This window comes from Oryctolagus cuniculus, chromosome 9, assembly GCF_964237555.1.
Source record: "Oryctolagus cuniculus chromosome 9, mOryCun1.1, whole genome shotgun sequence".
In the NCBI taxonomy this organism is placed as follows: domain Eukaryota; kingdom Metazoa; phylum Chordata; class Mammalia; order Lagomorpha; family Leporidae; genus Oryctolagus; species Oryctolagus cuniculus.
Window position 1 is genome coordinate 70,293,225 of NC_091440.1, and position 14,894 is coordinate 70,308,118.

The 14,894-nt window shown below is 48.5% G+C and overlaps 1 protein-coding gene across 3 annotated transcripts in view; it reads left to right on the forward strand.

The window, feature by feature from the left end:
* The window catches only part of RNASEH2B (ribonuclease H2 subunit B), an 86,839-nt gene that overhangs the window by 58,802 nt on the left and 13,143 nt on the right, over window positions 1-14,894 (forward strand). Inside the window, exons 10-11 of one of the 3 annotated variants that reach the window (XM_017350301.3) lie at window positions 11,857-11,937; window positions 14,223-14,656. The exons of 1 other annotated variant lie outside the window; for it this stretch is intronic. In XM_017350301.3, coding sequence (XP_017205790.2) covers window positions 11,857-11,937; window positions 14,223-14,330 — 189 coding nt within the window. In that variant the 3' untranslated portion in view covers window positions 14,331-14,656. Of the gene's footprint in view, window positions 1-913; window positions 7,248-11,856; window positions 11,938-14,222; window positions 14,657-14,894 lie in introns of those variants that run through there. One more of the 3 variants, XM_008273860.4, reaches the window with a different exon arrangement.

A 14,894-nucleotide genomic window follows, 5' to 3' on the forward strand; every position in this document is an offset into this window, starting at 1 on the left:
CTTTTCCACTGACAATACTTCCCTACCCGCTCCCAAACTGCCATATTAGGTCAATTGCTGAGAATTATCCAATGAGCTATTTACACCAAGTAGAATGTTAATCTATGATAATTGTGTGGCTTTTCGCTTTAAATACTGCGTGTAATCGGGGCTCGGGGCTCCTCTCTTTCTCACTGCTTGTGGCAGCAGAGGGCCCATTTGCGCAAATGAAATAAAACTGCCTCTTGCTTTTTGCATCGCCTGGTCTGGAGTCTGTGTTTCTGGGGTCATCACAAAAGGGCACCACTTTTGGGGTCCTTCATTTGGGGGCTCGTCCGGGAATTGGGAGACCCCAGACTCCCACACTCCATCGGCCTGACGGAGGTAAGTTTGTTTACTTGTATATTATTGTAATTGTGGTTTGTACTGTTTGTCCTTGTCTGCCAGGGAGACGTGGAATCCCTCCTGGGGCGCCTGTGCAGGCTCAGTATTGGACCAGTCGGGGAGACAGACATGTCCTGAGACCCCTGGTCCCACCCTGGAGGACGCTCCAGTGGTGGTCTGGGAAGAGGGGAAAGAGAGCATTTCCCTTCTTCCAGGGGAGAGTCTGGCCAGACGGCCGCTCCCATCTGAAATTTTAGTTTCGGTTTTGTCTCGGTCTGTTGCCGCGCAGCTTGTGATTTGTGTTCTGTGTGTCGCTGTTTTTGTCGTTCTTTATTTCTTACTGTCTCCCCCATCTGTCGTCCTGGGGCAACAATTAACAACACCTTTGAGCCTGACTCTAGGACACTGGAAGGAGGTTTGAGAGATCGCCCGCAGGTTGTTGATGGAAGTCCGCAAAAAGGAGTGGGTGGCGCTTTGCACCTCCGAGTGGCCCACCTTCGGTGTCGGGTGGCCGAAGGACGGAACCTTTAACCTTGACTTAATTTTGCAGGTTAAAGACCAAGTCTGCCGTAAGGGTGGAGGGGGACATCCAGACCAAGTGCCATATATCACAGTGTGGGAAGACTTGACCCGGAAGCCCCCGCTTTGGGTTAAACCTTTCCTCGCACATGGAGACATCAAAGACCGTCAGCAGAAAGAGAAGGAGGAAGTTGGTGGGGGTCCCAGGCCTCCCCCGCTTCCCTCCTCAACTCCCCTGATCCCCGCTCCAGCAGGAACCCCAGTGCAAGGTCCCCCGCCAACCTCCGATCTCTATCCCCTAAAGGAACTTCAACCACCGAAAACAACATGTCCACCCGTCCTTTCGGGTGGACAGGAGGACCTCCTCCTTTTGGATCCCCCACCGCCATACAACCATCCGGCATTGAGGGAGGTGCCTTCCTCTGCCCCGTCCCCGGACTCAACGGTCCAAGAATCAAGGGGACCACAACCCACTTCCCTACGAGACCCATCACCACCAAATACTCACCTGCGCCTTCGCCGAGAGCAAAGGGAAGGGGGGGATTATTGGGCATCCCAGGCATTCCCATTGCGTTCGGTGTGGGGGGAGTTTCAGTATTGGCCATTCTCTGCATCAGATCTCTACAACTGGAAAACCCACAACCCCCCATTTTCTCAGGACCCTCAGGCCCTCACAGGTCTGATTGAGTCGATTCTGTTAACCCTCCAACCCACTTGGGATGACTGTCAGCAGCTCTTACAAGCCCTCCTGACCACGGAAGAGCGGCAGCGGGTTTTCACAGAAGCCCGCAAAAATGTGCTGGGGGATGACGGCCGTCCCACTCAGCTACCTAACGAGATTGATGAGGTGTTCCCGCTGACTCGACCAAATTGGGACTTCAATACGGCAGCGGGTAGGGAGCGACTCCGTCTCTATCGCCAGGTTCTCCTGACAGGTCTCCGGGGGGCAGGAAGACGCCCCACCAATTTGGCCAAGGTACGTGCGATTGTGCAGGGTAGTGAGGAAACTCCGGCAGGATTTTTAGAAAGGTTAATGGAAGGATACAGAATGTATACTCCCTTTGACCCACAGGCCCCTGACCGGCAGGCCGACATAATCATGTCATTCATTGGACAATCGGCCCCGGACATCCGCACAAGATTACAAAGGTTGGAAGGCCTGCAGGGATATACACTCCCCGACTTGGTGAAGGAGGCAGAAAAGATTTATAACAAAAGAGAAACTAAAGAAGAAAGGGAAGAAAGAGTACGTAGGGAACAGGATCAAAGGGATAGGAAAAGGGATAAACAATTAGTAAAGGTCCTGGCCACCATAGTTGCAGGGTCAAAAACAGGACGAGACAAGGGCAGGCAAGACAGGGACCAGGGAGACAAACGGAGACCGAGAGTGGAACGAGACCAGTGCGCCTATTGTAAAGAAAGAGGACATTGGGCCAGGGACTGTCCGAACAAGGGACGGCCAAGACCCCAGCAGAGAACCGCTCCGGTCCTTTCATTGGAAGACGACGAATAGGGCCAGGAGCCTCCCCCTGAGCCCCGGGTAACCCTGAAAGTGGGAGGCCGACCAGTCACCTTTCTGGTCAACACTGGAGCCCAGCATTCTGTTCTTACCACAGCTGAGGGCCCTCCAGTTCTAAGACATCATGGGTCCAGGGGGCCACCGGAGGAAAACTGTACAAATGGACTACTGAGCGTAAGGTTGACCTGGCAACAGGGCGGGTCACGCATTCGTTCTTACTAGTGCCGGACTGCCCATACCCCCTGCTGGGAAGGGATCTGCTCTCAAAGGTTGGGGCCCAGATCCCAAGACAGGGGAGCCACAGTAGTCGGCCCCGCAGGCCAACCCCTCCATGTGTTGACCCTTCGGCTGGAAGACGAACACCGCCTTCATGAGTGCCCCCTACCAGCTCAGTCCCAAGTAACATCTGAATGGCTTACTAAATTCCCCCAGTCTTGGGCAGAGATGGGAGGAGTAGGGTTGGCTGTCCGACAGCCCCCGGTGATAGTAAGCCTGAAGCCCACGGCCGCTCCCGTATCTATCCACCAATACCTTATGGCTACGGAGGCAAAGGTTGGAATTCGGCCACACATACAGAGACTAATAAAACTGGGCATATTAAGACCTTGTCAGTCACCTTGGAATACACCTTTGTTACCAATCAAAAAGCCTGGCTCCAATGACTACAGGCCAGTGCAAGACCTACGGGAAGTAAACCGTAGGGCTGAGGACATTCACCCTACGGTCCCTAACCCGTATAACCTGCTGAGCACCCTGCCCCCGACCCGAACTTGGTATACGGTGCTTGACTTGAAAGATGCCTTCTTTTGCCTAAGACTGAGTCCCCAGAGTCAACCTCTCTTTGCCTTCGAGTGGAAAGACCCAGAGACTGGGTTTTCGGGACAACTAACGTGGACCAGGCTTCCCCAAGGGTTCAAGAACTCCCCTACACTGTTTGATGAAGCCCTACACCAGGACTTGGCGGATTTCCGGGTAAGCCACCCAGAGTTAACTCTCCTACAATACGTGGATGACCTGTTGTTAGCTGCAGAGACTGAGCAGGGTTGCACCAAAGGTACGGAGGCCCTACTCCATAGGCTGGGAGAGTTAGGATACAGGGCTTCCGCGAAGAAGGCCCAACTTTGCACCCAACGCGTGACCTACCTGGGTTACGTATTGGAGGGGGGTCGGAGGTGGCTGACTGAGGAACGTAAAAAGGCCGTAGCGCTCATCCTGCCGCCTAAAAATGCTCACCACCTCAGGAAGTTCTTGGGCAGCACCGGCTTCTGCCGCCTCTGGATACCGGGTTTTGCGGAGATGGCAGCGTCCCTGTACCCCCTTAACCAGGACAAATTCCCCGTTCATCTGGGGAAGGGAACAACAATTAGCATTTGACAAGATAAAACGAGCCCTCTTGGAGGCTCCTGCATTAAGCCTCCCGGACCCCGCTAAGCCCTTTACCCTCTATGTGGATGAGAAAGGGGGAATGGCAAAGGGTGTCTTAACTCAGAATTTGGGGCCCTGGAAAAGACCTGTGGCGTGCTTTTCAAAGAAACTGGACAGTGTCGCCTCGGAGTGGCCCCCTTGCCTCCGCATGATTGCGGCTGTGGCCGTCTTGGTGAAAGACTCGGACAAATTGACTCTGGGGCAACCACTCACCATAGTGGCACCCCACGCCATCGAGGCCGTCATCCGCCAACCGCCAGACAGATGGCTCTCGAATGCCAGGATCACCCACTACCAGGCCATGTTGCTCAACCCTGAACGGATCCGGTATGGGACTGCTGCCTCGCTCAATCCGGCCACCCTGCTTCCTGAGCCGGGGTCTGAATCACAAGTCGACCACGACTGCCACCAAGTGTTAGCCGAAGTGCACGGGACCCAAGAGGACCTGACCGATCTACCCCTGCCAAACGCAGTCACCTGGTATACGGACGGGAGCAGCTTCTTGCACTAAGGCCCGGCTTAGAGCCTTGCAATTGATCCAGAGGCATGTGTGGAAACCGCTGGCGGCGGTGTATCAGTCCAAGAGCCCTGCAGTACCTCACCCCTTCCAGACAGGGGACTCGGTCTACGTTCGTAGACACCAGACTAAGACCCTTGAACCGCGCTGGAAAGGGCCCTACACCGTACTACTGACAGCGCCAACAGCAGTGAAAGTGGACGGAATCGCGGCTTGGGTTCACGCCTCTCACATCAAAAAGGCATCAGAAAAGGAGGAGAGTTCGGCCAAGGACACAAGTGAACCATCGAGATGGAAACTCCAGCGCACTCAAAACCCCCTCAAGATAAGACTTCTAAAAGCTGCCTAATGTTTGTAATCATTAACCCGTTGCTTGTATTGCTTATGATTCACCCTAGTCTCACCCTATCCAGCTCGTCCCTCCCTAACCCCCATGGGCCGCAAAAGCTCACTTGGGAAGTGGTCTCCCCTTCGGGTAGTGTGGCCTGGTCAACCAGCGACACTCGAGTACCAGGAATGTGGTGGCCTTCTCTCCACCCAGACGTATGCCAAATAGTCCTGGGGCTAGATACCTGGGATCTACCCAATCAGGACGCCGTACCCCACCCCTCCACAGTTCCGGAGCCCTTCCTTTATCCCCCAGGAAGCACCACCACCATGGGGGCGGGATGTAGATATCGAGTTCGGAGATGCCGACTACGTCAACTTGAATTCTATGTGTGCCCCAAGGATGGTAGAAGACAGGATCAGATCTTCCGGTGCGGAGGGCCGGAGTCCCTATATTGTAAGGCTTGGGGGTGCGAAACTATGGGGGCGGCACACTGGGGGCCTTCCTCTGGGATTGGATTACTGTACAGCATAACTTCACTCCTGAGGACTCAGGTCAGTGTTCACTCCTCCTCCCAGTGAGTCGGGGGTCCACTTCCCCATGTGCAAGCTCCCCTACGTGCAATCCCCTTAATATTACCTTTACCACCTCAGGAAAGCAATACGCAACGCTGTCCAGTTGGATAAAAGGGAGAATCTGGGGTTTGCACTATTATGTTTCTGGTACAGATTTTGGGGTTTGGTTCAAAATTAGACTAAGAATCACCTCTCCCGACCCCCTACTGGTAGGGCCCAACAGGGCTCTGGCCCCTGCCTACCGACCTCCCCTGCCTGAGATGACCAAGCAGCCGACTTCTAAGGGAACAGGCTCACCGGCGCCGACCTCTATGAGGACAGGCTCACCGGTTCCCCTCACAAGCCTACCTGCAGGGGAGAGAGCAATGTTGCTAATACGAGGCGCCTTTTCGGCATTGAATCTGTCTCACCCTAACCTGACCAACCCCTGCTGGTTATGCTTGTCCGCAAGCCCGCCCTACTATGAGGGAGTAGCTGTCGTTGGAACCTTCAATACCTCCTCGTCCCACCAGCAGTGCCCTGCCGTTAAACCCCTGATAACTTTGGCGGAGGTCTCAGGGAGGAGATCCTGTGTCGGGGACCCACCCTCGGCCTACCGGCGCCTCTGCAACACCACTGCCAACTCCTCCCTGGTGGACCGGAATTCGTACCTGGTGCCACCCCCCCGGAACCTGGTGGGCATGCTCTCGCGGCCTCGCTCCCTGTGTGTCCACCACTGTTCTCAACGGGACCGGGGATTTCTGTGTCCTGGTGGCACTCGTCCCGAAGGTAATTTACCACCCAGAAAGCACACTCGAGGAGCGGTACGACAGCACTATAACCAGGTTCCGTAGGGAACCGGCCTCCGTGACCCTAGCAGTGCTACTGAGCTTTGGGGTAGCGGCCGCTGGGCTGGGCACAGGGACGGCCGCCTTAACCCAAGGAAACAGCAGACTAGCGATCCTTCAACAGGCGGTGGACGCGGACATCATGGAGATAGAACAGAACCTCCAACGACTACAAGAGTCCCTCACCTCCCTCTCAGAGGTAGTAATCCAAAATCGCAGGGGCTTGGACCTGTTGTTTCTAAAAGAAGGAGGGTTATGTGCTGCTCTCAAAGAAGAATGCTGCTTCTATATAGACCACTCCGGGGTAGTAAAAGATTCTTTAGCCAAACTAAGAGAGCGGCTGGAAAAGAGACGACGAGAAAGGGAACAGACTCAGAGCTGGTTTGAGGGATGGTATAACAGGTTACCCTGGTTGACAGCCTTGCTCTCCACCATAGTGGGCCCCCTTATTATCTTAATCCTAATTCTGACCTTCGGGCCATGCATTATAAACCGATTACTCTAGTTTGTTAGGGACAGGCTGTCCACCGTGCAGGCATTAGTCCTCACGCAGCAGTACCAAGCCCTGGCCACCAGTGACCGTATTGAAACCCCTCACCAACAGCTTTAACAGTAACAGGTACACAATTTTAGGATTAAAATTAGCTCAAGGAGAAAACGGGGGAATGAAGGGATAAAAGTGGCCTTGATAAAATAGAAAAACAGGAACTGAGACAAACAGTTCCAGAAACAGTCATGGGAAATGGGGGAGTAAACTGGTTCACAGAGAAAGCAGTTAGATACTACTCAGAGATACGGGCGACAGAACATCCTGTTATGTACATAAGCCCCCTCCCCTGTGCTTGCTCAAGCTTAACAAAGAAACCGCAAGGACATCAGGCACGTAGCCACCCATTTCTCTTCCTCAACGACCCCCCCCCACATACCTTTTCGACCTAGTACTTTTCCACTGACAATACTTCCCTACCCGCTCCCAAACTGCCATATTAGGTCAATTGCTGAGAATTATCCAATGAGCTATTTACACCAAGTAGAATGTTAATCTATGATAATTGTGTGGCTTTTCGCTTTAAATACTGCGTGTAATCGGGGCTCGGGGCTCCTCTCTTTCTCACTGCTTGTGGCAGCAGAGGGCCCATTTGCGCAAATGAAATAAAACTGCCTCTTGCTTTTTGCATCGCCTGGTCTGGAGTCTGTTTCTGGGGTCGTCACAAAAGGGCACCACTTTTGGGGTCCTTCACTAAATCCATCTCGCATGGAGTGATGCTGTGTGGAATATAGATTATACTGGGCTCTCCATCCCTAGTTTTTTTTTTTTTTTTTTTTTTCCCCTGTGGAATTTTACCTGAATGGTAAATAAAGTGCTGTGAAAACCAAGTTGGTTTTAGCAAGACACCTCTATGAAAATGTTGCAGATACATGGTTAAAATGAAATCATCTATAGTTAGCTGGATCAATCAACTTTATTAATTTCTAGAAATACTCTGTGTGTAACTAAAACTCATTTTGCCAAATCTAGCTGCCACTGGGACAAGGATGCAAGGAACAAGATTTTTGTGACACAGAGTCCTTTGAGCAAGGATGACCTTTTTTTTTCCCTGAATTTGAAATGATATCAGAATTTGTCTTATTAGTTTATATATTTATTATTTTATGTATTTGAGAGGCAGAGAGACAGACACACAGACAGAGAGAGAGAGAGAGATCAAGCTCCCATTTGCTGGTTCATTCCCCAAGTGCCTGAAATGGCTGTGGTTAGACTGGATCAGTGCCTTCTCCAGGTCTCCCACGTAGGCGGCAGGAACCCAGTTACGTGAGCCATCACTGAAGCCATAGGAAGCTGGAGTCAGGAGCTAGAGCCAGAGACTGAACTCAGATACTGTGATACGGGACACACGTGTCCTAACCACTAGGCTAGCCACCTGCCCCAGTGATGAACAAATTAATCTGTAACTTTTATCTGTTAGGGGAAATCCCATGTCTCCCCCAGAGACTCTCAGACTGCTACCCACCATTCCTCTACAGCTCGTGTTTGTCTCCCAGACCTGGGGAGCAGAGAAGCCACTCATACCCACACTTGGCTGCAGACTGTGGCGTCCCTCAGGCCAGCCCACATCAGATGGACAGGGACACACACAGATGGACAGCTCCCAGCTTATCAGGGAGAGGCCCTGAGCACCTGCCACATTCGAGGATATTAAACAGTTTTGCAGCCCCTCCATTCATTCCTTGGCCTTCAAGGTGGCCAGCAGGTTCAGGATTTTTCATCTCATGTCCTATTTGGAGGTCGGGGTGGCTCCAGAATATCCATGACTTTGCTTTTCAGAAAGGACTGAAGATGAAAAGGGCATCATTGTTAGTGGTGGAGGAAGGGACACGTTCAGTGTTTACTGTCCTGAGGAACAGCTCTGAGCTCCTGAGTCAGTTGCTATGAGATCCAAGAAAGGCCATTCCAGGCCAGACACACGCTTCTTCCTGTCCAGCAGTTAATCGCGGCTAGTACTTCCAGGGGACACAGAGAGGCAGAGTTGTCTTGCTGTACCTAAGAGGGTAGGCACTGTGGAATGGCTTTTCTTACTTCTCTCTCTCTGCAAATTAAGCACATTTCTTTCTCCCGTACATCGGTCTTCCTTGGTAGCTTGCAGATCATTCACAAATTGGTCTAAAGCTCTTCTTGAAGGCTTCATAAAGCCTTGGGTACCTTCTGGAGTGATGCACTTCTAAGCTTATTATCTACCCCAGTTTTCTCATTTTATTTCCAGAATGTAAGTCATGTGTGATTTTGTCACTGATGATTTAGCTCAAGGGTCAGCAAACTTTTTCGACAAAGCCCAGGTAGTAAATATTTGAAACTTCCTGAAGCCAGCAGATGCGCAGCTCTGCTGTGTGCAGAAGCAGCCACAGGCGATACATACAGGAGTCAGCGTAGCCAGGCTCCAGCAGAACTTCACTTATAAAGACAAGCAGCCAGCTGGATTTGACCCATGAGCCGCAGTTGCCAAGCTCAGATTTAGATCTGAGCCAGGTCCTCCTGAGTCTCGGCCTCATCTGCTGCCTTGTTTTCCCCACTCCTTGACGGTCATCCCCTGGGGTGTGTCTTCCTGGGGTTCTGGTGTGTCCATTACCGGGTGTACTGTATCATGTACTACAGTTTCAACAAGCATAGGGCATGTCTTCTGCACGCTCTCCTGGGTGTGCCCAGGATTTGATGGATTTTTGCAGTTGTGCGCTTGTTGTGTTAAAGAAATCAAATACATCCCTGCAGCCGTTAAGTCCCTCTGTAGCTGGATTGTGGCTGATAGCATGGAGCCTGTCATCCCTACCGTGTATTGCATTTTTTTAAACTACTATCATGTGTCTGTCTTTGTTGAAGCTCAGTTTTCAACCCTCATCCCTTGCGTCTTTCGTATTTGGCACGGTCAGCCAGCAGAGCTAAGCACAACCAGGGGACTGGAGGTGTTCCCAAGTTCCTGCTTGCAGGTCATTTATAACAAGAAGAGCAGGCCCAGCGTTAATCCCTGTGGTGCGCTGCTGTCTCTTCTCCTCCTTCCAGAACAGGACCCGTGCACTCAGAACCACCGGCACTGTCTTTCTGAACCACTTATCTGTCTCTGCAGAAACATTCCCCACACCCATAGGATGTGGTCTTTTAAACAAACGCACGTTTCAGTCAGTGCTCCAGTCCTGATATTTGTGAGTGCGTTCAACAGTGTGCTGGGAATGCGTAAAAACAAGTTAGGTGCGGAATCCACCACAGCCGTTGTCTTTTGTTTTCTATGAGCACTTATAACTGATGTCTGGTTTGGTTGTGAGCGATTAAGACACCTGAACAAGTCAGTCCTCTTAGCCGATGTTCTGTATTCATATGCGAGTACCTTTCATCTTTTTTTTTTTTTTTTATGTTTTGTTTACTTGTTTGAAAGGCAGAGAGACAGAGAGAGATAGACAGAGGCAGATCTCCCATCTACTGACTGATTCCCCAAATGCCTGCTGAGCCATCAGGGCTAAGCCAGGCCAAAGCCAGAAACCCAGAATTCCATCCAGCTCTCTCATGTGGCTGGCAGGGACCCAGGTACTTGCACCATCAACTGCTGCCTCCAGGGTGTGCATTAGCAGGAAGCTGGATCAGAAGCAGAGCAGGGACGCAAACCCAGGAACTCGGACATGGGATGTGGGCTAAGAGTTCTACTCTCCTGGATGAAAATACCCTTCTAATAAAAATGCACATCCCCATACACTCTTTGCTGTCTTAGTGGAAATAAGTAAGTTAAGAAAGTTGTATGTATACATACACTTTATGCTGGTAGGGAGTTTGTGTTTGATGAACTAGTCTTTTTTCTTTTGACAATTCATGTCCTGGGTGTTGCTATCTGGTCATAAGGATGTTTTCCCACATTATGTGATATATGCCCAGGATGCCTCTCTGTTTTCTGGAGCAAAGAAGTTCAAGACATGTATTTTTATCCCCTTGTGCTATGTGGGTGGCGGCCTCTCACCAACTCCACTGGGTCTTTGTGTAGCAGAAGGGAGGGCATGATAAGTGAAGCTGGGAATGAAAATGTGTTTCCCAGCTTTGGGTCTTGCCAACCCATCATTTCCACAAAGACCTTGAAGATCCATAAAATACTGCTTGTGCTCACTGTACAGCCAGTTCTTTGTTTTAACCAGCAAGACCTAGTGGCCCTGATGTTGTACTTATTACTGATTAGGTATGGCATGATAATTTTGCATTATTTAATTGAGAGTAGAACTACAGACAGTAAGAAGGAGAGACAGAGAGAAAGGTCTTCTCCACTGGCTCACTCTCCAAATGGCCACAACAGCTGGAGCTGAGCAGATCTGAAGCCAAGAGCCAGGACCTTACCCTGGGTCTCCCATGCAGGTGCAGGGGCCCAAGCACCTGGGCTATCTTCCACTGCTCTCCCAGGCCATAGCAGAGAGCTGGATTAAAAGAGGAGCAGCTGGGACTAGAACCGGTGCCCATATGGAATTCCAGCACCGCAAGTGGAGGATTAACCCACTGTGCCACAGCGCCAGCCCCACAGTTAGCTCTTGACAAGATTCTCACATTCATTGGTTCAGAGTGCTCAGAGGAAAGGTGAAAGTATGCCATGATGGTTTGACGTAGCTGCATTGGGCCCACCAGAAAGAGAGCTTGTATAAAAATAACAGTCACACCCCACAGCCTCTCTGGTGACTAAGCTATGCTCTGTGCCTCCCTCTCCTGACTGCTCACTGTGCGAGGTTACTCTCCTGTGGGTGAAATAAAATCGTGAATTAAAAGGAGGTAAGAACATGAAGCTATACAAAGATGGCAATGATAGAATAATGCTGTCCATCTCTTCATAAGTGGATGTAAACCAGCTTAGGAGATAAATGAAGCTAGGGGTTCCAGCTGAACACCTGCCCCACCTTAGAGGGAATTCTTTGGCTTCAGTGGTCTTGTATTTACCCATGGATTGGCCTTGAAGTCAGCAGTCACCTGGATGCTTGCCATCCTTGATAGAAAACCTGTGGTTCTGCGAGTGTCGCTGGATGAGCTGAGGGGCCGGGTCGTGTGCCAGCCCAGCCACAGCCCACCATGGAGGCTGCTTCTCAGAAGTGCCATGTGGCTTCCTTCCCCACACAACCTGCTAAGCATAAAAGTACACTGGCAGAAAGTCATCCCAGTGCAGCTCTGCGCTTCATGCAGCCTCTGTGTGGGGCTAAATTACACATTTTTTGTGAATGCATTGATGTGTCATGGTAACATTTGACAGCACTTCACTGCTCTAACATTGCAGAAAATAAAGTTATCAGATGAGCCTGTAGAAGCAAAAGAAGATTACACTAAGTTTAACACTAAAGATCCGAAGACTGAAAAGGTATGTGTGTCCAGGTGGAGGCATCCTGCAGACTCGGTGGGTGGTGCTACATGACTGTCCGGCAACAGTGTGCACTTGGTTGTGTGATTGCAGTTTTGACCATGAAGAGGTACTCACTGACCTTTTTATGAGTTAGTTCATACTTGTGCATGACAATGAAAATGTTGAGTAGTTAAGACTTTTCATGAATCAAAGGCAATCAATACACTTAGCAAGACTGGGCTCAAACTTTGCTAGGTATAATAGAGAGACAGGATGGGAGGAGTTTCTATGAGTAATATTTTGTTAACCCTACTGCCCAGAATCTTCCTGAGAAATATGAAAATAAAAAGATTAATAATTCTACCATTTAGTAATCATGCCAGCAAATATTCTTATAATATTTCTTACCAAATTTATCTTATTTATGTAATATGAACACATGGAACTTTTAAAATTGACATCATAGTATCTATATAGCTTTTGGTTCTGCCCTCTTCACTTAGCTTTATGTTGGGCAGTGTCCACATGTCATAATATTCCTCAGTCATGTGTGTTATTTTATTTCATCATATGGAATATTATATAATCACGTATTATTAATTATCACATTATTTTGGACATAAAGGATTCTTCTGGTTTTTTTACTTGTTTTAATGACATTATAACCATTCTGTGGTCTGCATCTTTGATTATTCCATTAGACACAATTTAGAACTAAAAAGTGAGAATTTAGAGAATAAACTGTTTCATAAGATTGAAATACATATAGCTAAAGGGCTTTCCAAAAAGGTACTTAAAATTTGTGCCCCCAAACATTGTTACCAATGGTATTGTCATGCATTCTTAATAACATTGATTATTGTTTTTACTCATTCAATTATAGCCTGTCAAAATTGTATTTAACTGGAAAATTAGTTTTTCTTTCAACTTTTCTAATGCTTATTGCTCTTTTCCATTTTTGCAAACTCTCAGTTCATGTCCCTTGCCTGTTTTTATGTTGAAATACCATTTTTCCTGTCGATTCATAAAGACCATTCTAAATGAAGGCTAGCAGCACTTCGTGATATATACAGGGTATAAATAATTTTGCAGTATGTTTTTGGCCTTTCCTTTTGATTTTTCTGACAGCTTTAAATTTTTCAGAGATTCTTTTTCTTTGTGCTTTCCCTGTTTTTTTGTTTTGAATGCTTGTCAAGGCCTTGCTCATCCCAAGAAAGTGTAACTTCCACCTAGACTTTAACACTACTTACTCCCTGTAGAACTTAATGTATTTTAAAAATATTGCCCTCCAACCTATGTGTAATCTATTGGGCATGTGACATCAGACGATAATCCGAGTTAAGGTTTGTCTGACTGGCTGGTTCTCTCAGTGCTCTGGAAACAGAGACATTTTGAATTTCTCTGAGAGAGATCTTCCTGGCCCCCTTCATGGCAACGCTCCCTCCCTTTGCATCTCCTTGGGCACAACACCAGTGAGAGAAGAGAAGCCTAATAGCATGTCGGTGACAGCATGAGAGGCAAGATTCCAGGAACCATGGACCCAGCCCTTAAAAGATGCTTTGCATAAACCTCTCTTTGGTAGCTCCTGGGGAGACAGGTGATTTTTTTTTTCTTCTTTGCTGATTCCCATGATTTGTGTTTCTTGGGAACAAGTTGTGAGACCTCAAAGTAAAATCAGCTGCTATTGTACCATCCTCTTTACCTCTTTTACCTTTTGATAAGATGTAAAAAAAAAAAAATGCAGCAACCAGGAAGAAAAACTGCAGAGTTATTTGGACTTAGCTTTTTGGAAAATATTTCTTTGTTGAAAGAAAAATAGTACAGCCATCCTGCTGGCCCATGATGCTTTGCAGAACAGAGCATCTTCTGAATATAATAGAGTTGTCCTTGATTTCCCATAGAGCGAATGAATAAAATGAGATGGTAAATTGGTGTGAATTATTCATCAAGTGGTAGTACAAGGCTGTAATTCCTCCCTGTGACAATTGCTGCCTGCGGCAGTTCCATTGTCTGTGTTATTGCACTTAATGCACCCTCCAGAATTAGCGGCCTGCGAGCAGACCATTGGGTGTGACATTGCACTCCTTGGAAGGCGGCAGTTTGGTCTTAACACATTCTGTCTCCTAGGTCTGTATTCTGAATAGAAATCAGAGCTGTTTTTCTCCCGATGCAGCATGGTAGAAGCTGGTCGCTTACCTCCCTCAGTGAACCGCCAGACTCGCCCAGTCTTGTTTGGTTTGCAAGTATGATTTATAAATGCTTACATTCGTAACGATATTTTCTTCTCTTATTTTCATTAACAGAAAAATAGCAAAATGACCGCAGCTCAGAAGGCTTTGGCTAAAGTTGACAAGAGTGGAATGAAAAGTATTGAGTCCTTCTTTGGTGCAAAAAGTAAAAAAAAAAAATGAAAGATTTGGAACTTTGAAAATGAAAGCTAGCACAAGTACTTGCTTTTCAAATGCTCCATTTTCGTCTGCCTCAATGCCACTGTACTTCCTGACTTTAGGCACTATCTTTTGGGGGAAAAAAAAAAAAAAACAAAAACCAAAGCCGGCAGTTTTCAGGTTTCATTGAACACTTTATTTTTGTATTTCTGAACAAAATATGGGAATGTCATTGTGTAAATCCACAGCTGTGGCCTTTGGAGTATCATTTGCTGTAGTGAAAAGTGATCAAGTGAGTACGTTAACGTACGGCTTCACAGTTTCCTTAATAAACTGACCTGTGACAGTGATTGAGTGCGTGCCTGTGACTTCGTGCAGCTTCACCACACAGTAGCTGTAGCAGTGTGCTTTTCAGCACAGTGAGACAAAGTGGCTAGCGAAATTGTTGGATGCATTGCTTTTTAAAAGACTTTAGGTTTCAGAAATCTTTTTTTCAATGGAGCCAGCGCTGTGGCAAAGAGGGTAAAGCCACTGCCTGCAGTGGCATCCCATATAGGCACCAGTTTGAGCCCTGGCTGTTCCACTTCC